Genomic DNA, 17,960 nt, shown 5'->3' with positions numbered 1-17,960 from the left:
TTCACTGTGGTCTCACAGGCCAGAACAGGGTTTCCCACTGCCTCGCTGCCTTCACCCTGTACAACCAATGGTAAAGGGGAATGGAATTATCATGATGGCATAAAGACCAGTCTTGACCTGGATGGGCCTATCTTTCTTCAGTGCACTGTGGCAAGATACCTGATCAAAATTAGAGTTCTATTTTCAAGGAAGAAGGGGGACATGGCTCTTGGGTAGGCAACCAACAATGTCTGCTGTAACTCCTAATACAAGCACTGGTGTTCGCTGACCTGCACTTTTTTTTTTTTCTTTTTTTTTTTTTTTTTTCATTTATTTATGATAGTCACACAGAGAGAGAGAGGCAGAGACACAGGCAGAGGGAGAAGCAGGCTCCATGCACCGGGAGCCTGACGTGGGATTTGATCCCGGGTCTCCAGGATCGCGCCCTGGGCCAAAGGCAGGCGCTAAACCGCTGCGCCACCCAGGGATCCCCGCTGACCTGCATTTACCCAAACATTCAAAGAGTGAAGAACATGACATTCCAAACCAAATTATAAGAACCATCGTTTCCATGTGCATAATACCTAAATGCATACCAACTATAGTTCTTATTCTGAGAAACTATGAAAACTGACCACAAAACTGTACACTCCTTGGAGTCATGTTTTAAGTCTTTACTGAATGTCCCTGAATAGGTTATTAGTTGTATAGGTTACATTCAATGTTCCTGATAGCAGGAAAAGGATGTTAATAAACGATCATCCCATTCTTAGAGCTCGAAAACTATCTTGTTAGTGAAGGTTGTTCGAATCTGCCAGGATGTGCAGCTCAAGAGCCTGCTAAATAGAGAACAGGAATTCGAGTAAAATTGTTTTTCAATTATTTACTGAAGATCAGTACTACCCAGTGGTGTCTCTTCCTTAAGATATGGCATCACTAGGGAGTTATGAGGCTTATGTGAGGGGGCAATGCAAAAGATCATGGGCAAGAACCTGGCACTTAGTAGAAACATGAGGCCCAGGGGAAACACAGGAGGAGCTGAACCAGGGTAGTAGGAATGCAGATGGTGACAAAAGAAGGTGAATCAAAGTCTGAATGTTCCATCTCCAAAGCTAACCTAAACCATCGCTGTACTGTAAAATTATTACTAAATATGCTAAATAAGACTCACAAGGCAAAGAAAATTAAGTAGAGCATCAGTGGAGATAAGGAAAAATTAAATATCATTAGTAGGCAAGTGGAAACTAGTAAGAGTAACTACAATATCACAAACTGATGAATGTCTTAGCTGACCTTAGTGAAAACTTATATACTATGCCTTAAGTACCCCCACCCACATTTTCATCTTGATTTTAATACTTACTGAAAAGTAAGGTCCCTGCACTTTCATTAACCATTTCAATTAACTTTCATGTAAGCTTGTATCTATTATGATACCGAAATAGTATCGGTAGATACTAAATTAGCCTCTAGAGGCTAATTATCTTTTTTCTTTTAATATTTATTATTGGAGGACAGTTGACATACAGAGGCTAATTATCTTAACAATTAATTGCTGCAGGAAACAAGAGAGAAATGTAAGTGAGGTAGAATGGAATGCTCCAGAAGACTTTAGATCTGACTGACATGGAAGTGAGCCACTTCTCCTTCCTAAACCATAAAGTGAGAGACCCTTCAGGTTGTAAAATTCAATGACCCTAAGAATTAAGCATCAATTGCTTGCCTTAGTTGAGTTGCAGGTCTGCACAGCCTAGTAACACAGTCAATGTGCCCCAAAGGTAGTTCTAGAAGCAGAAAGGCCTTTGAGTAATATGGGGGGGGGGGGGGTTCTACGGGACTTTTAGGAGGTCATCACCCCTCTCTGAGCTATAGTGTCCTCATCTGTAAAATGGGATCATAATACCCTCATGACAGATGGCAGTGAGGATTTAAATGAAATCAGGAATATATCATATCTCATGTGGTTCCTGGCACTAGGGAGGCACTCAAAAAATGGTATTGTTACTGCTTTTCTTATAGGATCACTGATAAGCACTTACCTAAAGAAACAACAGCAACGCTCTCTGGCAAGAAATGTAATCTGTATCGGATCAGTAAATGCACCAATATGATGCAGATAGCTGCAGGGAAAAAATAAGACATTGTTAAAACAGCACAATTTTAAGTTCAAAGCCATGGTTACTTCTGGGGGGTGCTGCCAGGAAAATGTACAAGGGACAGTGACACAAACTGCAGTTGTATTTTCAATCTCTTATTTCTTAACCTGGAAACAGATTCACAGTGTTTATAGCATTGTCTCCATATTTCTTCATATGCCTGGACTACTTTGTTTTCCAGTGGTCACTGAAAGAGCAACAGATATCTTCAGTTTTTCTAGCCTGTTAAGCCTTCTACAATCATTTCTTCAAATCTCTCTGATTCTAAGAAATGGTCAACTTTTTTGAAGTAATCAACTAGAAAACTTGAATGGTGAGAAGGAAGTCAATGAAATCAATCACTTTTATGTAAAAATAACTGCAACATAACATGTTGACACAAAGTATTTTGCTACCATGTGGTTGGTTCTCTTTGAATACAGAAGGAAGTGAGAATGTTGTATAAAGAGGACAAAGTAAGTACTTTGAGCTGATGATGAGAACAGCAAGAGCAAAAGATGGGGTGCCTGCTTCTTGGCTGGGGGACCAGGACTCCCACTGGTTGAGGGCTGCGCATGAGCCAGGCGCTACACTGAGCACTTCCCAAACACTGTCTCATTTGGCCTCCAACACCCCTCCTAACTATTATTATCATAATCTCCTTTGATTATAGATGTAAAAACAGAGGCTTCAAGAGGTCATGTCATTCATAGGTACTGCAGGATTGAGCCCAATGCCAACCCTGTGCTCTTAACCAGAGGCACCCACCACCTCCCACTCAATTGCCTTTGTTCCTCAGTCACCAAAATAAGAATAATGTCTGACTTTTCTCATGGAGGTGTTGTCATGAAAGAAAAGAAAGGAAACAAAAGGATGTGAAACTGTTTGAAAGAGGGGAGCCTGGGTGGCTGGGTCAGTTAAGCATATGCCTTTGGCTTGGGTCATGATCTTAGGGTCCTAGGATTGAGCCCTGCATTGGGCTCCCTGTTCAATAGGGAGTCTGCTTCTCCCTCTCCCTTTGCCCCTCCCCGCCAACTCGAGTTCTCTCTCACTAACTGCTCTCTCTTTCTGTCTCAAATAAATAAATAAAAAATCTTAAAACAAAACAAAACCCTGTTTGAAAGAAGTATTTCTGGACACCCCCCACCCAAAGCATACCTTCACATAAATAATTCCTAAATGTAATTTCATGGTCCAAATCCAAATGTGCATGTCTCCTTCTTTTATTATGCACCTAGGTGGTATACCATCTCATTAATCACAGTATTATCTTAACAGCACTAAAAATAATTGTTGCTTTTTTTATAAAAGGAAACGTTTAAACAATCTGCAGGGCGGTTAAGTGGCCACCCTCAGAGCCTGCACTGACAAACCAGATATCTTTAGGCCCACCAAAAACCACCAGGTGGCTAGAAAAAGGAAACAGTTGTACATAGAGAAATTTTGTCCTCCTTTCATTCTGTGCTTTAAGCTATCAATCTGTGGTGTTATTTTATTATAAATATTTAACTTAGTTAGAAAAATCCTACATTAAATAGTAAGAGCAAGAAAAAAATGTTCTAAGGCATAAGCACAACATGTGACCAGTGAGCAGGCCTATTGTCTAAAAAGGCAGGCACATAAGTAGACCGAATATAGATCTAGGGAGTTCATTCAGTTTCTGTTCTTTTTTTGCACCATGCTAGATGAAAAAATTAATTTAAAAAGCTTATTGTGGGCAGCCCTGGTGGCTTAGTGGTTTAGCGCCGCCTTCAGCCCGGGACATGATCCTAGAGACCCGGAGTCAAGTCCCACATCGGGCTCCCTGCATGGAGCCTGCTTCTCCCTCTGCCTGTGTCTCTGTCTCTCTCTGTCTCTCATGAATAAATAAAATCTTAAAAAAATAAAATAAAAAAAGCTTATTGTAATAAATCAAACATCAATTTGTACCTTTAAGAGCAAAGGGGAAGGATGCCTTGGTGGTTTAGTAGGACCCTCAACTCTCAGGGTCATGAGATCAAGCCCTGCATCTCTCTCCCTCTCCTTCTGCACTTCCCCTCTGTCTCTCTCTAAAAAAAAAAAAAAAAAAAAAAAAAAAAAAAAAAAAGCAAAGGGGAAAAACCTATCTCTAACAGAGATAACTAAATATGAGGTTCATGAATGCCAGGTAATGGTCCTCAGCCACTTAAAAGAATGAAGTATGAAAAGACCCACAGAATGGATGAGAATATTTGTAAATCATTTATCTGATAAGGGTCTAGTAACCAGAATACATAAAGAACTCTTACAACTCAACAACAAAAAGACAAACAATACAATTTAAGAAATGGGCCAAGAACCAGAATAGCCATCTCTTTGAAGATACAAATGGCCAATAAGCACATGAAAAGATGCTCAATGTCACTGATCATTAGAAAAATGCAAATCAAGACCATGAGCTACAACTTTACACCAACTAAGATGGCCATCATTAAAAAACAAAACAAAACACAATCAAAAATAACAAGGGTTAGGGGCAGCCTGGGTGGCTCAGTGGTTTAGAGCTGCCTTCACCCCAGGGTGTGACCCTGGAGACCCAAGAGGTATGGAGCCTGCCTCTCCCTCTGCTGTGCCTCTGCCTCTCTCTCTCTCTCTCTCTCTGTCTCCTATGATTAAATAAATAAAAAAATCTTTAAAAATTTTTTAAAAAGTAAAAAATAACAAGGATTGGCAAGGAAGTAGAGATCCTGGAACACTAGGAAATATAACATGGTACAGAGTTTGGAAATTCCTGAGAAAGCTATACATAGAATAACCATTTAACCCAGCAGCTCCACTCCTGAGTATGTATCCAAGAGAAATAAATATATGTCTACACAAAAACCTGTATACAAATGTCGACAGCAGCACTATTCACAACAGCCAAAATGTAGAAATAACCCAAACATCCATCAATTGATGAATGGATAAACATAATGTGGTTTATCTACACAAGAGATTATTATTCACCCATAACAATGAATGCACTTCTAACACATGCTATCAACCTTGAAGATACAATGCTAACTGAAAGAAAACAGATATAAAAGGCCACATATTGTATGATTCTATTTGCCTGAAATATTCTGAGTAGGCAAATTCCTAGGGATAGAAAGCAAAATAGTGTTTACTAGAGACTGGGGGTGGGGAAAATAGGGAATGACTGCTTTTAATGGGTACTGGGTTTCCCTTTAGGGTGATGAGAACATTCTGGAACTAGATAGTCGTGGTGGTTGCACAACATTGTAAGTGTACTAAATGCCACTGAATCGTACACTGTAAAATGGTTAAAATGGTATATATTTTATGTTTAACACATATACATTCTTTAAAAGAAAAAAAACATCAAGTAGATACAAAAAACAGTAACATAAAAAGACCTCCAAGACATTCTGCAAGATGAAAAAGCAAGTTATAGGATCTTACTTATATTAAAACAAACAAAATCCAAGCTATCTAAGCTCTATGTACCTGTATATGTGAATGTGCTTATGAACGTATATTTGCATATACACATACAAGTACACGTTTTCAAGGATATTTGAGAAAAAAACAAGAAAAGACAAAAGCTTCCATGCGGTATGGAGGACAGGGATACCACAAGTTAATATGCTTCTAAATGTTCATGCCCAAAGTAATAATTATGGAAACTATATTAAAACATAGGTATATCAATTTTAATAACTCCATTAAACTTAATGGCCCATAAAATGTATCATACAATGCTAATTGTTAACTCAATAAAAATGACTCACCATTGTTTCTTCAGACTCAAAGATCAGCAAGGGTTAAGTGTAAGTCAAATGATTTCAAGCTTCTAAAGTCAAAAGTAACTAGAGTAATCAGAGTTTTATCATCCTTCCTCAAAAAAAGGGGAGCACACACTGTAATCCTCTGACAAGCTTATAAGACATAAATTACACTTTCATTTGACTTGACTAAAATAGTAAAAAGGGGCATCCCAGTGGCTCAGTAGGTTAAGTGTCTGCCTTTAGCTCAGGTCTTGATCTCATAGGTCTTGGGCTGTAGTTACGCTGAGCAGAGAGCCTGCTTCTCCCTCCCCTTCTGCCTACTGCTCCCCGTTTGTGCTCTGTCTCTGTCAAATAAATAAAATATATATATATATAAAAGAAAATAGTATTTTCCTAAAAGATGTGCAGTGGGGAGTCTGCTTCCCCCTCTCCCTCTGCCCCTCTCGCCACTTGTGCTTATGCACTCTCCTTCTCTCAAGTAAATAAATAATCTCTAAAAAATAATAAACAAAAGTGGTTAAATGTGTTCCAGGTTGGGAGTTCCTGAAATTTAGAATAAACTATGACTAGTAGTTTCAATTCACTGCAGTTCATGTATTTAGTGAGTTAGAAGATATCCATTAGCTGTAAACTTTTTTATACTTTATCAGATATATATTGTCTGGACATCTAACATATGAGATATATAATGTTGTTGATAACACACAGGAAAAAAGCAAAAATGCCTTCAAATTTATTGAAAAAGAAAGCATTCCATTCTGCTAACACATACTGACTTACACGTAAAAAGTGGAGATACCAATTCAGACTGCCAACAGTCTGACGAGGTGAAAACAAAACCCATCTGATGCTAGTGTGACTCTAGAGTCTAGGTTTATGATCTGTTTGAAATGACAATCCAAGTAAAATACACAGCACTCATAAATACAGTTCAGACCTTTCCAGCCCCAAAGATGTGTTACCACTGCACAGGGTTTTGCCAGGATTAAAAAGTACTAACAACCTGCTTCGTGGTTTCTGTCAGAAACTAACCTTCATTGCTCCACACCCTGAAAATCACCTTGAAAGTCTGACTTACCACTTTTTATCTTCCCGTGAAAACAAAGTCACTACAAAACAAAAGTTTGCATCCAGGCCCGCCTTGTATGCTATCCTACCATATCAAACTGACAACAATGTACAGAGGCTAATAATACTCGTCCTTCAGGATTAAGGATTCAGGTACTAAAGACTTCTTGATCAAGAAAAGAACTGCTAAAAAAAAAAAAAACAAAAAAGAAAACAAAACTGCTTTTCTTTATATTCAGCTACTATCACAGAGGAAAAAGGAAAAAAAAGAAGAGTCCTTGATTGTTGAAGGAATCCCCTAGATGCAGAATTCAACTACCTTCACCAGGTACACAATTACTTGAGCATATCAGGTCCGTATGGGAGACTTCATGCTTGTGGTTTGTGTACTTTTTCAGTATTCCACTTAAAAGTCGTGTGTGTGTGTCTTTTTTTTTAAAGTAGGCTCTTCACCCAGCGTGGGCTTGAAACTCACAACCGTGAGCACAAGACCTGAGACCAAGAGTTGGATGCTCAATCAATTGAGCCATGTAGGTGCCCCCAATTTAAAGGTTTTTTAGAATCTGTGAGAGATAAGGCTGAGTCCTGGGACTTTAAATCAAGTGATTGGTTTATTAAAATTATTTGGCCATTAGCAGAATCCAAATATAAATATGAAATAAGTTCTAGTTTTCTTCAAAAAAGTCCTCAATGACATCAGTGAAATGCTCTGCACCTTTTAATCCAGTTGTACTTCCTAGTCCTCTGAAGAGACCTAATTTAATTCAAAATATGGCTCAGTATCATTAAAGAAAAACAAAATGTAAATATGCCAACTTCACTCTTCCAGGAAGAGTTTGGATTTGGGCCAAGTTTCAAGCTATTTCTTCCTTAGCTAGTCCAAAGTGGTTGTCCAGTTTCAACTGGCTTTTCTTGTCTAAGACAGCTGTCTACAGTCTCGAGGAGGCATCTAATGTATTGCCTTTTACCAAAACTTCTCAACTGATGTCTGGCAACCCAAATGTTAATCTCTAGTCTCCCCAGAAACGAGGCATGTCAATTGCTTAATCTCTCTGGGCCTAAATTTTCTCACCCGTTACTGGAGGAGGATGAACAGAACGAGACTTTTAAGTTTGAGAGTGAATCTGTTCAAAGAAAAATACTACATAAGTAAACAACAGCGTAGGTGGTATACAGATATGGGAAAAAATCATACTATGGTTGATGGGAGATAAAGGGTAAGGAAAGGGGTGTTGGATTTTTTACTCAGCAACAAAACCTTTAATTAAGCAAAATTTACATGGAAGCCTAATAGATAGGAGACCAAATGCTGCTCTGGTCAGAAAGTCAGATGCTCTCCCATTTGACTTAGCCCACCTCCTGCTATTACTACCACCACCTACACACACACACACACACACACACACGTGCACGTGCGCGCGCACACACGCACACACACTCATGAGCAGGGTTTGAAATCCACTAAGCTAGAAGAAGTTCAAGGTTCTTTCCGGGTCAAAAATCCCTTCTTCCAAATGACATCTAAGATACTACTATATAAAGAGCTCTTCAGAATTGCTAAGCTCGATGATTTAGAAAGAAAAAGGAGCACGCTGTTGTGATGTTACGAACTAACTTATCATTGTCCCTCAGTGTCTGATGTCAAACCAAATGGAAGGAAGGCTTGATATTACGTAAATGGTGGCTTAGACAGGGTTGACCTTCTAGATAACACACACAGACACTCAAGATGGCAGATGAGGGTGTCTCCACATTCACCTAGGACGAGGAGGCTGAAGAAGATGGTCATGCCGCTTGACTGTTCCTCCTGCTGAGCCTGCTCCCCTGTTTGCACAGGGAGAATGGGCTTGGCAGGGGTCGGGAGCACCAGTTTCGTAGTGACAACCAGGGTGGTGTGGAGGGTGACATTGAAACCTTCGTGAGTTGTGTTAGGAAACCTGTTGGACACAAAAAGCAGCAGGATTAGTTAAAGGGAAAAGGGCCCCAAGTGTCAACACATATACACAAACAGAAGGAGAACCTGCACAGAGGATGACGGGATTCACAACTCTTACAACCACCAGGCAGGCCTAAGAGAGACACTGATTCAGAGAATTCTTGCCTGCCATAGCAGGAGAGTACCAGGGTCTTCAGGTGCTCTGAACACAGCCACTCAGAGAACAGCAACAAGGGGGAGCCAGGGCCCATGTAGACACAAAACACTGCCTGCTCTTTGGCATTTAATGAGGGATTTAAATGGAGACAAACTGAAGTCTCATCACATTCCAGGATCCAGCGCTATTTACTTGGCGCCGTTATTTCTCCTATTTACTTTCTTTTCCTTGAATTATAGCAGCAGGTTGAAGAAGCCACCCAAATTTACCCAATTGTTGATTTTGGTCGGAACACCCCACCCCGCTTTACAGAATCCTTCTCAGATTTCTAAAGGCTCAAATGTAACCTCCTCTGTAATACTGCACCCACCCCACCTCTTATGTTCCTCCCAGTGCACACTCCGCACTTTGGGGTGGGACTGTTGTAAACTAGGGCAATATTCATATAATAACCATTGCAACTGTGATCATAACAGCTCATGTTTATTGAGTCAATGCTTCACTCCAGGAACAAGGTCACCTACAACCTCTCATTTAATGGGCCCACCAGGCCTGAGGTGGGCACTATTCCTTTCACTTTTTCACCCATGAATAACTGAAGCTCAGAGGGGTTGTGTAACCTGCCCAGTATCTCAATTAACCGGTGGCAGAATCAGGTTTGAGACCAATCGTGTAATCACAGGGCCACTGCTTTATGCTGCGGATGCCCAGGTTGGTGTCTTGTCAATGGTGCATGTGCTGAGCAAGTAGGAAATGAAAGGACCACCCAGCCAGCCGAGACACATCTGCAAAGATGTCAGGTGAGGGAGTCTGAATTCAACCACGGGGGGTTCCTTGCTACTGTTTTTACAAACCGGCTCATACAGGTAGGGCATCTATATAGCATGAAACAGGTTGTGCCCGGCGGATACAGAGACGGGCTAAAGAGTGGTCCTGGCGGGTAAGTACCTGGAGGACACGGGACCCCTTGCCCCCATCCCTGCCTCATCTTGTACACCTAGCCCCCCTCACTCTTTCTGTTCCAGCCATCCTGCCTGTCTTTCTGCTCCTCAAAGACATGAAGCTCTTTCTTGCTTCTAGCCTTTTGCACTTGCCTGTTCCCTCTCCCAACCCTCCTTCTCATCATCAAAGTTTCGACAGGCACGTCACTTTCTGCTAAGGGGACTCCCCCATCCTAACACTGCCATTTCCTTTTAGAGCTCTGACACCACCTCGCCTGCGTGCGGTCTTTTCCCCACTAGAATGGAAACTACCTGAGGGCAGCTCCTGGTCGGCCTCCTTCACTACTATGTGCCCACGGCCTGGAATAGAGTAAATGGCCAACAGTTAACGAATGAATGAAACTCAGTGGAGGAAACAGATGCGAAAAATGACCGTTACGGTGGAAGAGGAGGCGATTGGCTAAGTGTGGGGGTGGGGGTGGGGGTGGGAGACTTCCTGGAGGAGGCGGCGGAGCTCTCCCTAATCATCAGAAGATCGAAAACCGGGGAAGCGGAATTTGGGTTTCGGTTTCCGCCAGGCGCCTTTCGAGGCCTGCCCTGGGCTGTCGAGTCCCGGCACCAGGATCCGACCCCCAGGAGGCTGCGGGGCCGGGCTGGGCCCAGGCCCGTCCCTCCCGCCCTCCTCGCTGGCGCCGGCAGGGTCAGTCCCGGCCAACCGACACAAGCAGCTCCGCCTTTCGGGGCCGGAGGGCGGCCCGAGGCGCTCGCTGTCACCCGCCGGGGCCCAGCCCCGCCGCCTCCGCCGCCCGGGAAAAGCCCACTCACTCCTCTTCCGCCATCTTCTCCCCCATCCTGCGGAGCCTCCAAGACCACCGAGTTCGGAGCCAGGGGCTAGCTGGGACCGCTTTTGCTTCCGGCTTCCGCTGGAGGCGCGGGCCGGCCGGCGAGCGGGGGGCGGGGCCTCGGCCGTGAGCGGGCGGCCCTTCTGGCCCTTCGTCTCTGTGGCCTGAAGGTGGGAGGACCCGGCCCCGGCGATTTTAGGACGCCTGACCTCCTTGGGCCCCCTGACCTCCTGGCCTCGTGAAGTTTCGGCTTCTCTTCATCGCAGGGCGGAGAACCTTTGAGCGAAACTCCTGTGAAGTCATCGTGACTCACCCTGAGAGCAAGCACTCTCCACCCAGTGTCCAGGACTTGGCTAGAAGGAAGCTTCTAGTCTAGGCTGTGCAGAGGGACCCCGGGGTACACATTCCTGTCCGAGCCCCAGTCTTCCTCCTTGCAAAGAGGACTAGCCACCTGGTTCTTGCAGAATTGTGCTGTACTCTATGTGCAAACATTTACTGAATGCTGACTATATGCCCATCGTTAGTGGGGGCGCCCGGGTGGCTCAGTTGATTAAGCCTCTGACTTGATTTGCACTCAGCTCAGGATCTCAGGGTGGTGGGATCCAGCCCCGCCTGGGGCTCTGCCTTTAGCTGGGAATCTGCTTTTCTCCCTCTGCCCCACCCCCTGCTCACGCTCTCTTTCCCTAAAAAAAAAAATCTTAAAAAAAAAAAAAAAAATAATAGGTGATGATGATGCTCTAGGCTTGGATCATTCACTAATTCTTTCACTGAGTCAACAAATACTCTTTACACACGTGTATGTGCCTAGCTGTGGTTTGTGGCCTACGGGATACAGGAGGGAAGGAACATGGCTTGTTGGGGGGGGGGGGGGGGAAGAGGGACCCCATCAGGAGGGCTCCTACTCTTGGGTAAGGCTTTTGAATATGACACCACCTCCTTCCTTGCTCCAAGCCATCATATCTCGTAACAGCTGTTGTAGCTGCCTGAACTGTAAACTGTCTCACTGGCTCTGCTGGCTGCTCCTTGTGGTCTTCCACACAGTGGGCCCCAATGATCCTGGGAAAAAAAAAAATGTTTTTTTTAAGTTTTTTATTTATTTGAGTCATCCTTACACCCAACATGAGGCTTCAGCTCTCGACCCCGAGATCGAGTCACATGCTCTTCCAAATGAGCCAGCCACATGCCCAGCCTAGTGATTCTTTAAAACCCCAGTCATTACCCTACTTAAATTAAAACCACTGGTGGGGCACTTGTGTGGCTCAGTGGTTAATTGGGTTAAGCATCTGCCTTCAGCTCAGTTCATGATCCCAGGGTCCTGGAATAGAGCCCTGGTTCAGGCTCCCCATCTAGCAGGGAGTCTGCTTCTCCTTTTGTCCCTTCCCTCCCCTCCAGTTGTGAAATCTGAAATAAAGAAAATCTTTAAAAATAATAATAATAGGGACGCCTGGGTGGCTTAGTGGTTGAGCGTCTGCCTTTGGCTTAAGGCATGATCCCAGGGTCCTAGGATCAAGTCCTGCATCTGCCTCCCCATAAGGAGCCTGCTTCTGCCTATGTCTCTGTCTCTCTCTTTCTCATGAATAAATAAAATATTTTTTTAAAAAAAATAATAATAACCATAGGGGCACCTGGGTGACTCAGTCAGTTAAGTGTCTGCCTTCAGCTCAAATCATTATCCTCAGGGTCCTGGGATCAAGCCCTGCATCGGGCTTGCCGCTCAGCGGTAGCCTGCTCCTCCCTCTCCCTCCACCTCACTACCTGCTTGTGCTCTCTCTCTCTATTATTATTATGATAATAGTAAAATAAAACCTCCACTGGCTTCTAGTCTCAATCAAAGAAAAAAGACTTGGAGAACCCACAGGACTCAACAACCCAGTCCCCTTTACCCCTCTGAGGCCCCCTTTACCCGTCTGAGTTCAATCCACTTTCCCCCCTCCTGCATGTTTTTTGCTGTGGTCACAGTGGCTTCCTCTGTGTGCTTGAAACACATCAGGAACACTTCCACCTCTGTACTTGCTCAGGCCTTTGTCTAGAATACTCCACTTGTGAGTTGCCCCTTGGATCTCACCTTTTACCATTTTTGGGCTTTTTATTTAACCCTTACCTTATTCATTACACATATGCTGACCACCCTGTTTAAAATACCAAACCCCATCTCCTTCCTTTAGTTATTTTTCTCCATGACACCTAACATATTGTATGTTTTACTTCTACATTGGCTTATTGTCCTCCCTCTAGGAGGATATAAACTTCCTGAGTGCAGAGGTTTTAGTCTGTTTTGTTCTGTTTTATCTCCTGTGTCTAGAACAGCACCTAGCACATAGTAGATACTCAATAATAAATGATCATTGAACAAATAAAGAAGTGAGTTAACTCTAGAAGTGCTAGGAAACAGAGGATTTTGAGGAGTGTTCTGACCTGACTTTTATCGGGACCCCTTTGCTTGCTTGTGGGGAGTTGGGTAGTTGGCAGCCCTCTGACAGCTTAAGAGGCTTTTGCGCTAATCTGGGTGAGAAGTGATGGCAGTTTGGATTAAGGTGATGTCTTGGAGATGACAGGAACGTTTGGCTTCTCTGGGTGTATATTGAAGGCAGCATTTGCTGAGGGACTGTGTTGTCTAAAGGAAAGAGAGGAGTCAAGGATGATTTCAAGGATTTGGCTCTGAAGAACTGGGTGGAGACAAGATCTGTCTGGCTCCTACCCAGAATCTTCTGCCATCTAGACTCTCTTAGAGCTGTTGTCACAGCTAACTGAGGGAATGTGCTTAGGATCAGGCAATGTTTATTGAGTTCTTCCTGTAGGTGTGGTGCTGAGCTATTGTTTCCTTAATTCTGTACTTTTGTAGTTGTTGTTTTGAGGGAGATACTATCGTATCTATAAACGGAAGCCACCTGCCTGAAATCACACACGGGGGAAATGTTGAGGCTGGGATTCAGAGTCTGTGTTTTTACCAAGTATCCCTTGTAGCTCTCCACCACCTGAATTTCTCTGGCTCTAAAATAGGGCCAACACCTCATTTCTCTCCTTTATCACAGAGCCTGGCAGAAATGAACTGGCTCAGAGAAGATTCAGAGTCAGGTTCTCTTCTGAGTCTTCTCTCAGAAGACCCCTGGCTGGAGTCTGGCCCCTGCAAACTGGGGGTAGGATTTTTTGTATCAAGCTGCCAGCTGTAGGGCCACTCAGGATGAAAGCAGCTTCCTGAATTCTCTGAGGGCTGCCCCATTCTACCTGGCATTCCACCCACTGCCTTTGCCACAGATCCTGTTATCAGGGCCAGTTTTGTGACGCTCATTGGCATGCTGCCAAATAGGAGTCTATAGAACACCTACCCTTGGGCCTGAGGGCAAATCCCAGGCCCTTCTCACCTATTCCTGGGAACCAATCTAAAATCATTACTCCCAGAAAGGCAAACAAAGCTATTCAACACACAGATCCTGGGCTCCTGTGCTGTGCCAGGCCGAAAAGAGGCTAGAACAGGTCCTGGTTGAGTCCCATAAGTTTTTTTTTAGGATTTTATTTATTTATTCATGAGAGACACAGAGAGAGAGGCAGAGACATAGGTAGAGGGAGAAGTAGGTTCCCTGCAGGGAACACGATGTGGGACTTGACCCCAGGACCCCGGGATCACCACCTGAGCCGAAGACAGACGCTCAATCACTGAGCCATCCAGGTGACCGCCCCCCCCCATCATAATTTTTGACAGAGCCCCTCTTTGGAAGGCTGTTACAGGATTAGAGAGAAGCTCTTACCTTAGTTCTCTGTTCTTTCTGCCTTCCTACCCCCAACCTTCCTCTTTCTTGCCATTCCGGTCTCAGCTTAAATGTTATCTCCTCAGGGAGGGCCTCCCTGACCACTCAGCCTAAAGCAAGAGCCAGCAAACTTTTTCTGTACTGAGCCAGACCGTAAATAGTTTAGGTTTTGTGGGCATTCAGATCTCTGTTGCAACAATCTGACTCTGCCTTTGCAGTGGGAAAGCAACCTTAGATGATTTAAATAAGTATGGCTTTGTTTCAATAAAACTTCATGGATATTGAGATTTGAATTTCTTGGCATTTTCATGGTACTTGTTTTCAACCATTTGGAAACATGGAAACTATTCCCAGCTCACAAGCCATTACATAGAGGGTGGCAGGCTGATTTGCCCCTGGGGGGTGGGGCTGCTGACCCCAGTATGAAGTGTTAAACATAAGTGTTTCTGAGGCACTTATCATGGTCAGATTTTTTCCCCTTTCCTTTCCTCCCTCCCTTCTTTCCTTCCTTCTTCTTTTTTCCTTCCTGAGTTTATCATCCTGTTTCCTCCAGTTAGATCTAAGCCCCCTGGAAGCAGAGAGATTGTATCTCTCTTCTGCCTTTCTTCCATTCCTTACCTCTTCTAACTTAAAAAAAAAAAAAGATTTTATTGATTTAGAGAGAGAGCATAAGCACGAGCACAAGGGCGGTGTGTAGGGGTGGAAGGGCAGAGGGGGAGGGAGAGGGACAAGCAGACTCTGTGCTGAGTGTGGAGCATGACACTGGGCTCGGATCCCATGACCCCAAGGTTGTGACCCAAGTCCAAACCAAGTCAGATGCTTAACCGACTGCACCAGCCAGGCACCTTCTAACATTTCTTGAACCCTTACTCTGTACCAGGCATTGCTCAAGTGCATTATGCTCAGTGACTTATTTAATCAGTATAATAACCTAGGAGGTATTCTGATTAGCGCAATTTTACAGATGTGGAAACTTGATGTCTTGTTCCTCACTCTTTTCCCAGAGCTTAGAAAACCTGAAGCTGTCAACAAAACAAGGGGCCCAACGAAAGCTTTCAATGAATTTGGTATTTCATGTATTTTAAAAAGGGAATCAAAGTGGTTCCCATGTATGTTACTCAGGGTTCAATCAGAATAGAAGAACCAGTAGGAGATATATATTAAGAGACATATTAGAGGAATTTTCCAAACCAACTACATTTATTATCTTTGTGTTCTATTGGGAGGAAGTATTATGGGGTTAAACTCAGGGTGTTGTCATGGCTGCCTTCCTTCTGGAGACTTTAGGGGAGAATCTGCTTTCTTGCCTTTTCCAGCTTCTAGAGGCTGTCCACATCCTATAGCTTGTGGGCACTTCTACCACCTTCAAAGCCAACAATGGCATCACTCTAACCTCTGATTTGGTCATTTCATCTTCTCTGGCTCTGACTTTCCTTCCTTCGTTCTTTGAGAAGGAGCTTTGTGATTACATTGAGCCCATCTGGATAATCCAGAATGATCTCCCCATCTCAAGGGCAACTGATTAGCAACCTTAATTCCCCCTTTTCACGTAACATAACATTTGCAGAATCCAGAGATTAGCAAGTGGATGTCATTGGGAGGCCATTATTCTGCTTAACGCACCATGAGAAAAAGAAAATCTGTGTTGACCTTCCCTTTATGTTTATTGTTTAGTATTGTTTCACATGGATTTACATATGAGTCGGGGCTAATTTTTCAATGCCTATGAATTTAATATTTTAATCTGGCAGGTAACGGGTACTACAATTACTAGGTGAAAATGAAAAGGTTGGGTTTGTAGAATTCAGTGGAATCAGGTGCAACAGATACTCCTGAGAGAGTTTGTGAAAAAATACAGATTCCAGGCCTATCACTGACTTACTGGATCTCAGATGTGGGGCCTGGGAATCTGAGTTTCTTTTTTCGCTCTCTCCCAAAACAGACTCTGCTGGTGCCTGCTCAAGAGGTTACTCTTGGAGAGTCCTACTGCTGCCCACAGGCTTCCTCTCAACACACCACAAGCCAGCACAAGTGAATGCTTCCAGAACAGCCCTCAACCAGTGACTGGTGCAAGTAGAGGATAAATACCCCCATTCCCTCACCCAGAGGGGTGGGACAAGTCTGAAATGTCTGTTCTAGACACAGGTACCCAGTAGGGTTAAGCTCAAGCTGCCTGCAGGGGCAACCTGCTTGACAACATACCTACACATGGCTGATATAAACATTCAAGAGTATGACTTTGTTTTGAAAATCTGCTTTGAGGATAACTCATGAGTTTTGACCCATGATGATTTCATTATAGTTTTTTTTCCTTTTTTTTTTTTTTTTTAAGTGATCTCTGTGACCAACATGGGGCTCGAACTCACGACCTCAGGATCAAGAATCCTATACTCTACTGACTGAGCCAGCCAGGCATCTCCACAGTTTCTGCTTTGAGACAGGATTTACTTAGGGAGTGTTTTAGAATTTCCTACTTACTGAGTGTTTGTGTAAATTTTTTATCCCTTTCTAATTTTGTTATATTTTTGCCAGGTGATATAAACTAACATTTTTTTGCTTTTATGATTTTGCAGAGATTTTTTTCCTTTTAAAGATTTTATTTATTTATTTGAGGAGAAGAGAGACATGAGCGGGGGGTGGGGGGGTGGCGGGGGGAGGTAGGGCCAGAGAGAGAGAGATAAGTAGATTCCCCACTGATCAGGGAGCCCTATGTGGGACTCGATCCCAGGATCCTGGGATCTTGAGCAGAGCTGAAGGTAGATGCTTAACCCAACCAGGCACCCCAAGATTCATTTTTTTTAAAGCATAAGCCCTCAAGGATAAGGGAATAGGAGAGGAGAGAGACAACGGTAAGAACATTTTGGAGAAGAGAAAGAAGGCAGGTTTAAATGGCTCAACAGAATTGAGAAAATCCAATCCTCAGGCAGCAGAGAGGAAAGCCACAGGCCACCCTGATTTACACCCCTGTCCCAGAAAACCCTCCAAAAGGCTCTGGAATTGGTGACACTAGGTGCCTCTGAAAGTAAAATTAAAATGGGAGTGGGAGGTGGGTGGTGGAGAGGAGGGTGTGAAAATAAAGGAAATTGGGTAAAAAGAAGCAGATTTTCATGTCCTCCCAGCCCCCAACTGAATCTAGGCAACTGGGCACCTACTCAGGTAAAAGGCTAGAGGTCTATGCTGTGGAGACAATAAAACAGGAGTGTGTCTGGACTTGCACACCTCAGCATGCTTTAGGGCAGCGGCACTATGTTAAAAGTGAAAGATTCACTGGACGCTAGTCCTGGGGCTGCTATAAGGAATTACCACAAACTGTGGGGTGTCACAATAGAAACACATTCTGTCACAGTCCTGGAGGTCTGAAATCAAAGTGTCAGCAGGGACATGCTCCTTCCAGAAATTCTAGAAGA

The 17,960-nt window shown here is 43.6% G+C and overlaps 1 protein-coding gene and 1 long non-coding RNA gene across 5 annotated transcripts in view; one reads left to right on the top strand and one right to left on the bottom strand.

Annotated features, from left to right (window-relative positions):
- The window catches only part of SLC9A8 (solute carrier family 9 member A8), a 70,634-nt gene extending 59,593 nt beyond the window's left edge, over positions 1-11,041 (bottom strand). For 2 of the 3 annotated variants that reach the window (XR_013365433.1, XM_077873532.1), the window contains exons 1-4: positions 10,791-11,038; positions 10,278-10,325; positions 8,690-8,868; positions 2,019-2,099 (exon numbers count right to left, since the gene is read on the bottom strand). Coding sequence is in view for 2 of the 3 variants with exons in the window: in XM_077873532.1 (XP_077729658.1) it covers positions 2,019-2,099; positions 8,690-8,868; positions 10,278-10,325; positions 10,791-10,816 (334 nt within the window). In the remaining variant the exon portion in view is untranslated. Of the gene's footprint in view, positions 1-2,018; positions 2,100-8,689; positions 8,869-10,277; positions 10,326-10,790 lie in introns of all 3 variants that reach the window. The other variant, XM_077873533.1, reaches the window with a different exon arrangement.
- On the top strand, positions 9,496-17,115 carry LOC144298500 (uncharacterized). Of its 2 annotated transcripts, XR_013365435.1 has the most exons (3): positions 9,496-9,581; positions 9,707-10,429; positions 16,496-17,115. It is a non-coding gene; the product is annotated as an uncharacterized LOC144298500 (long non-coding RNA). The 2 variants fall into 2 exon arrangements; XR_013365434.1 differs by lacking the exons at positions 9,496-9,581; positions 9,707-10,429 and adding an exon at positions 11,681-14,474.
- Positions 17,116-17,960: the final 845 nt, after the last annotated feature.

The sequence above is a fragment of the Canis aureus genome, chromosome 26, assembly GCF_053574225.1.
Source record: "Canis aureus isolate CA01 chromosome 26, VMU_Caureus_v.1.0, whole genome shotgun sequence".
In the NCBI taxonomy this organism is placed as follows: domain Eukaryota; kingdom Metazoa; phylum Chordata; class Mammalia; order Carnivora; family Canidae; genus Canis; species Canis aureus.
The sequence above is the reverse complement of the archived record's forward strand: the minus strand, read 5'-3'. Positions and strand labels throughout refer to the sequence as shown.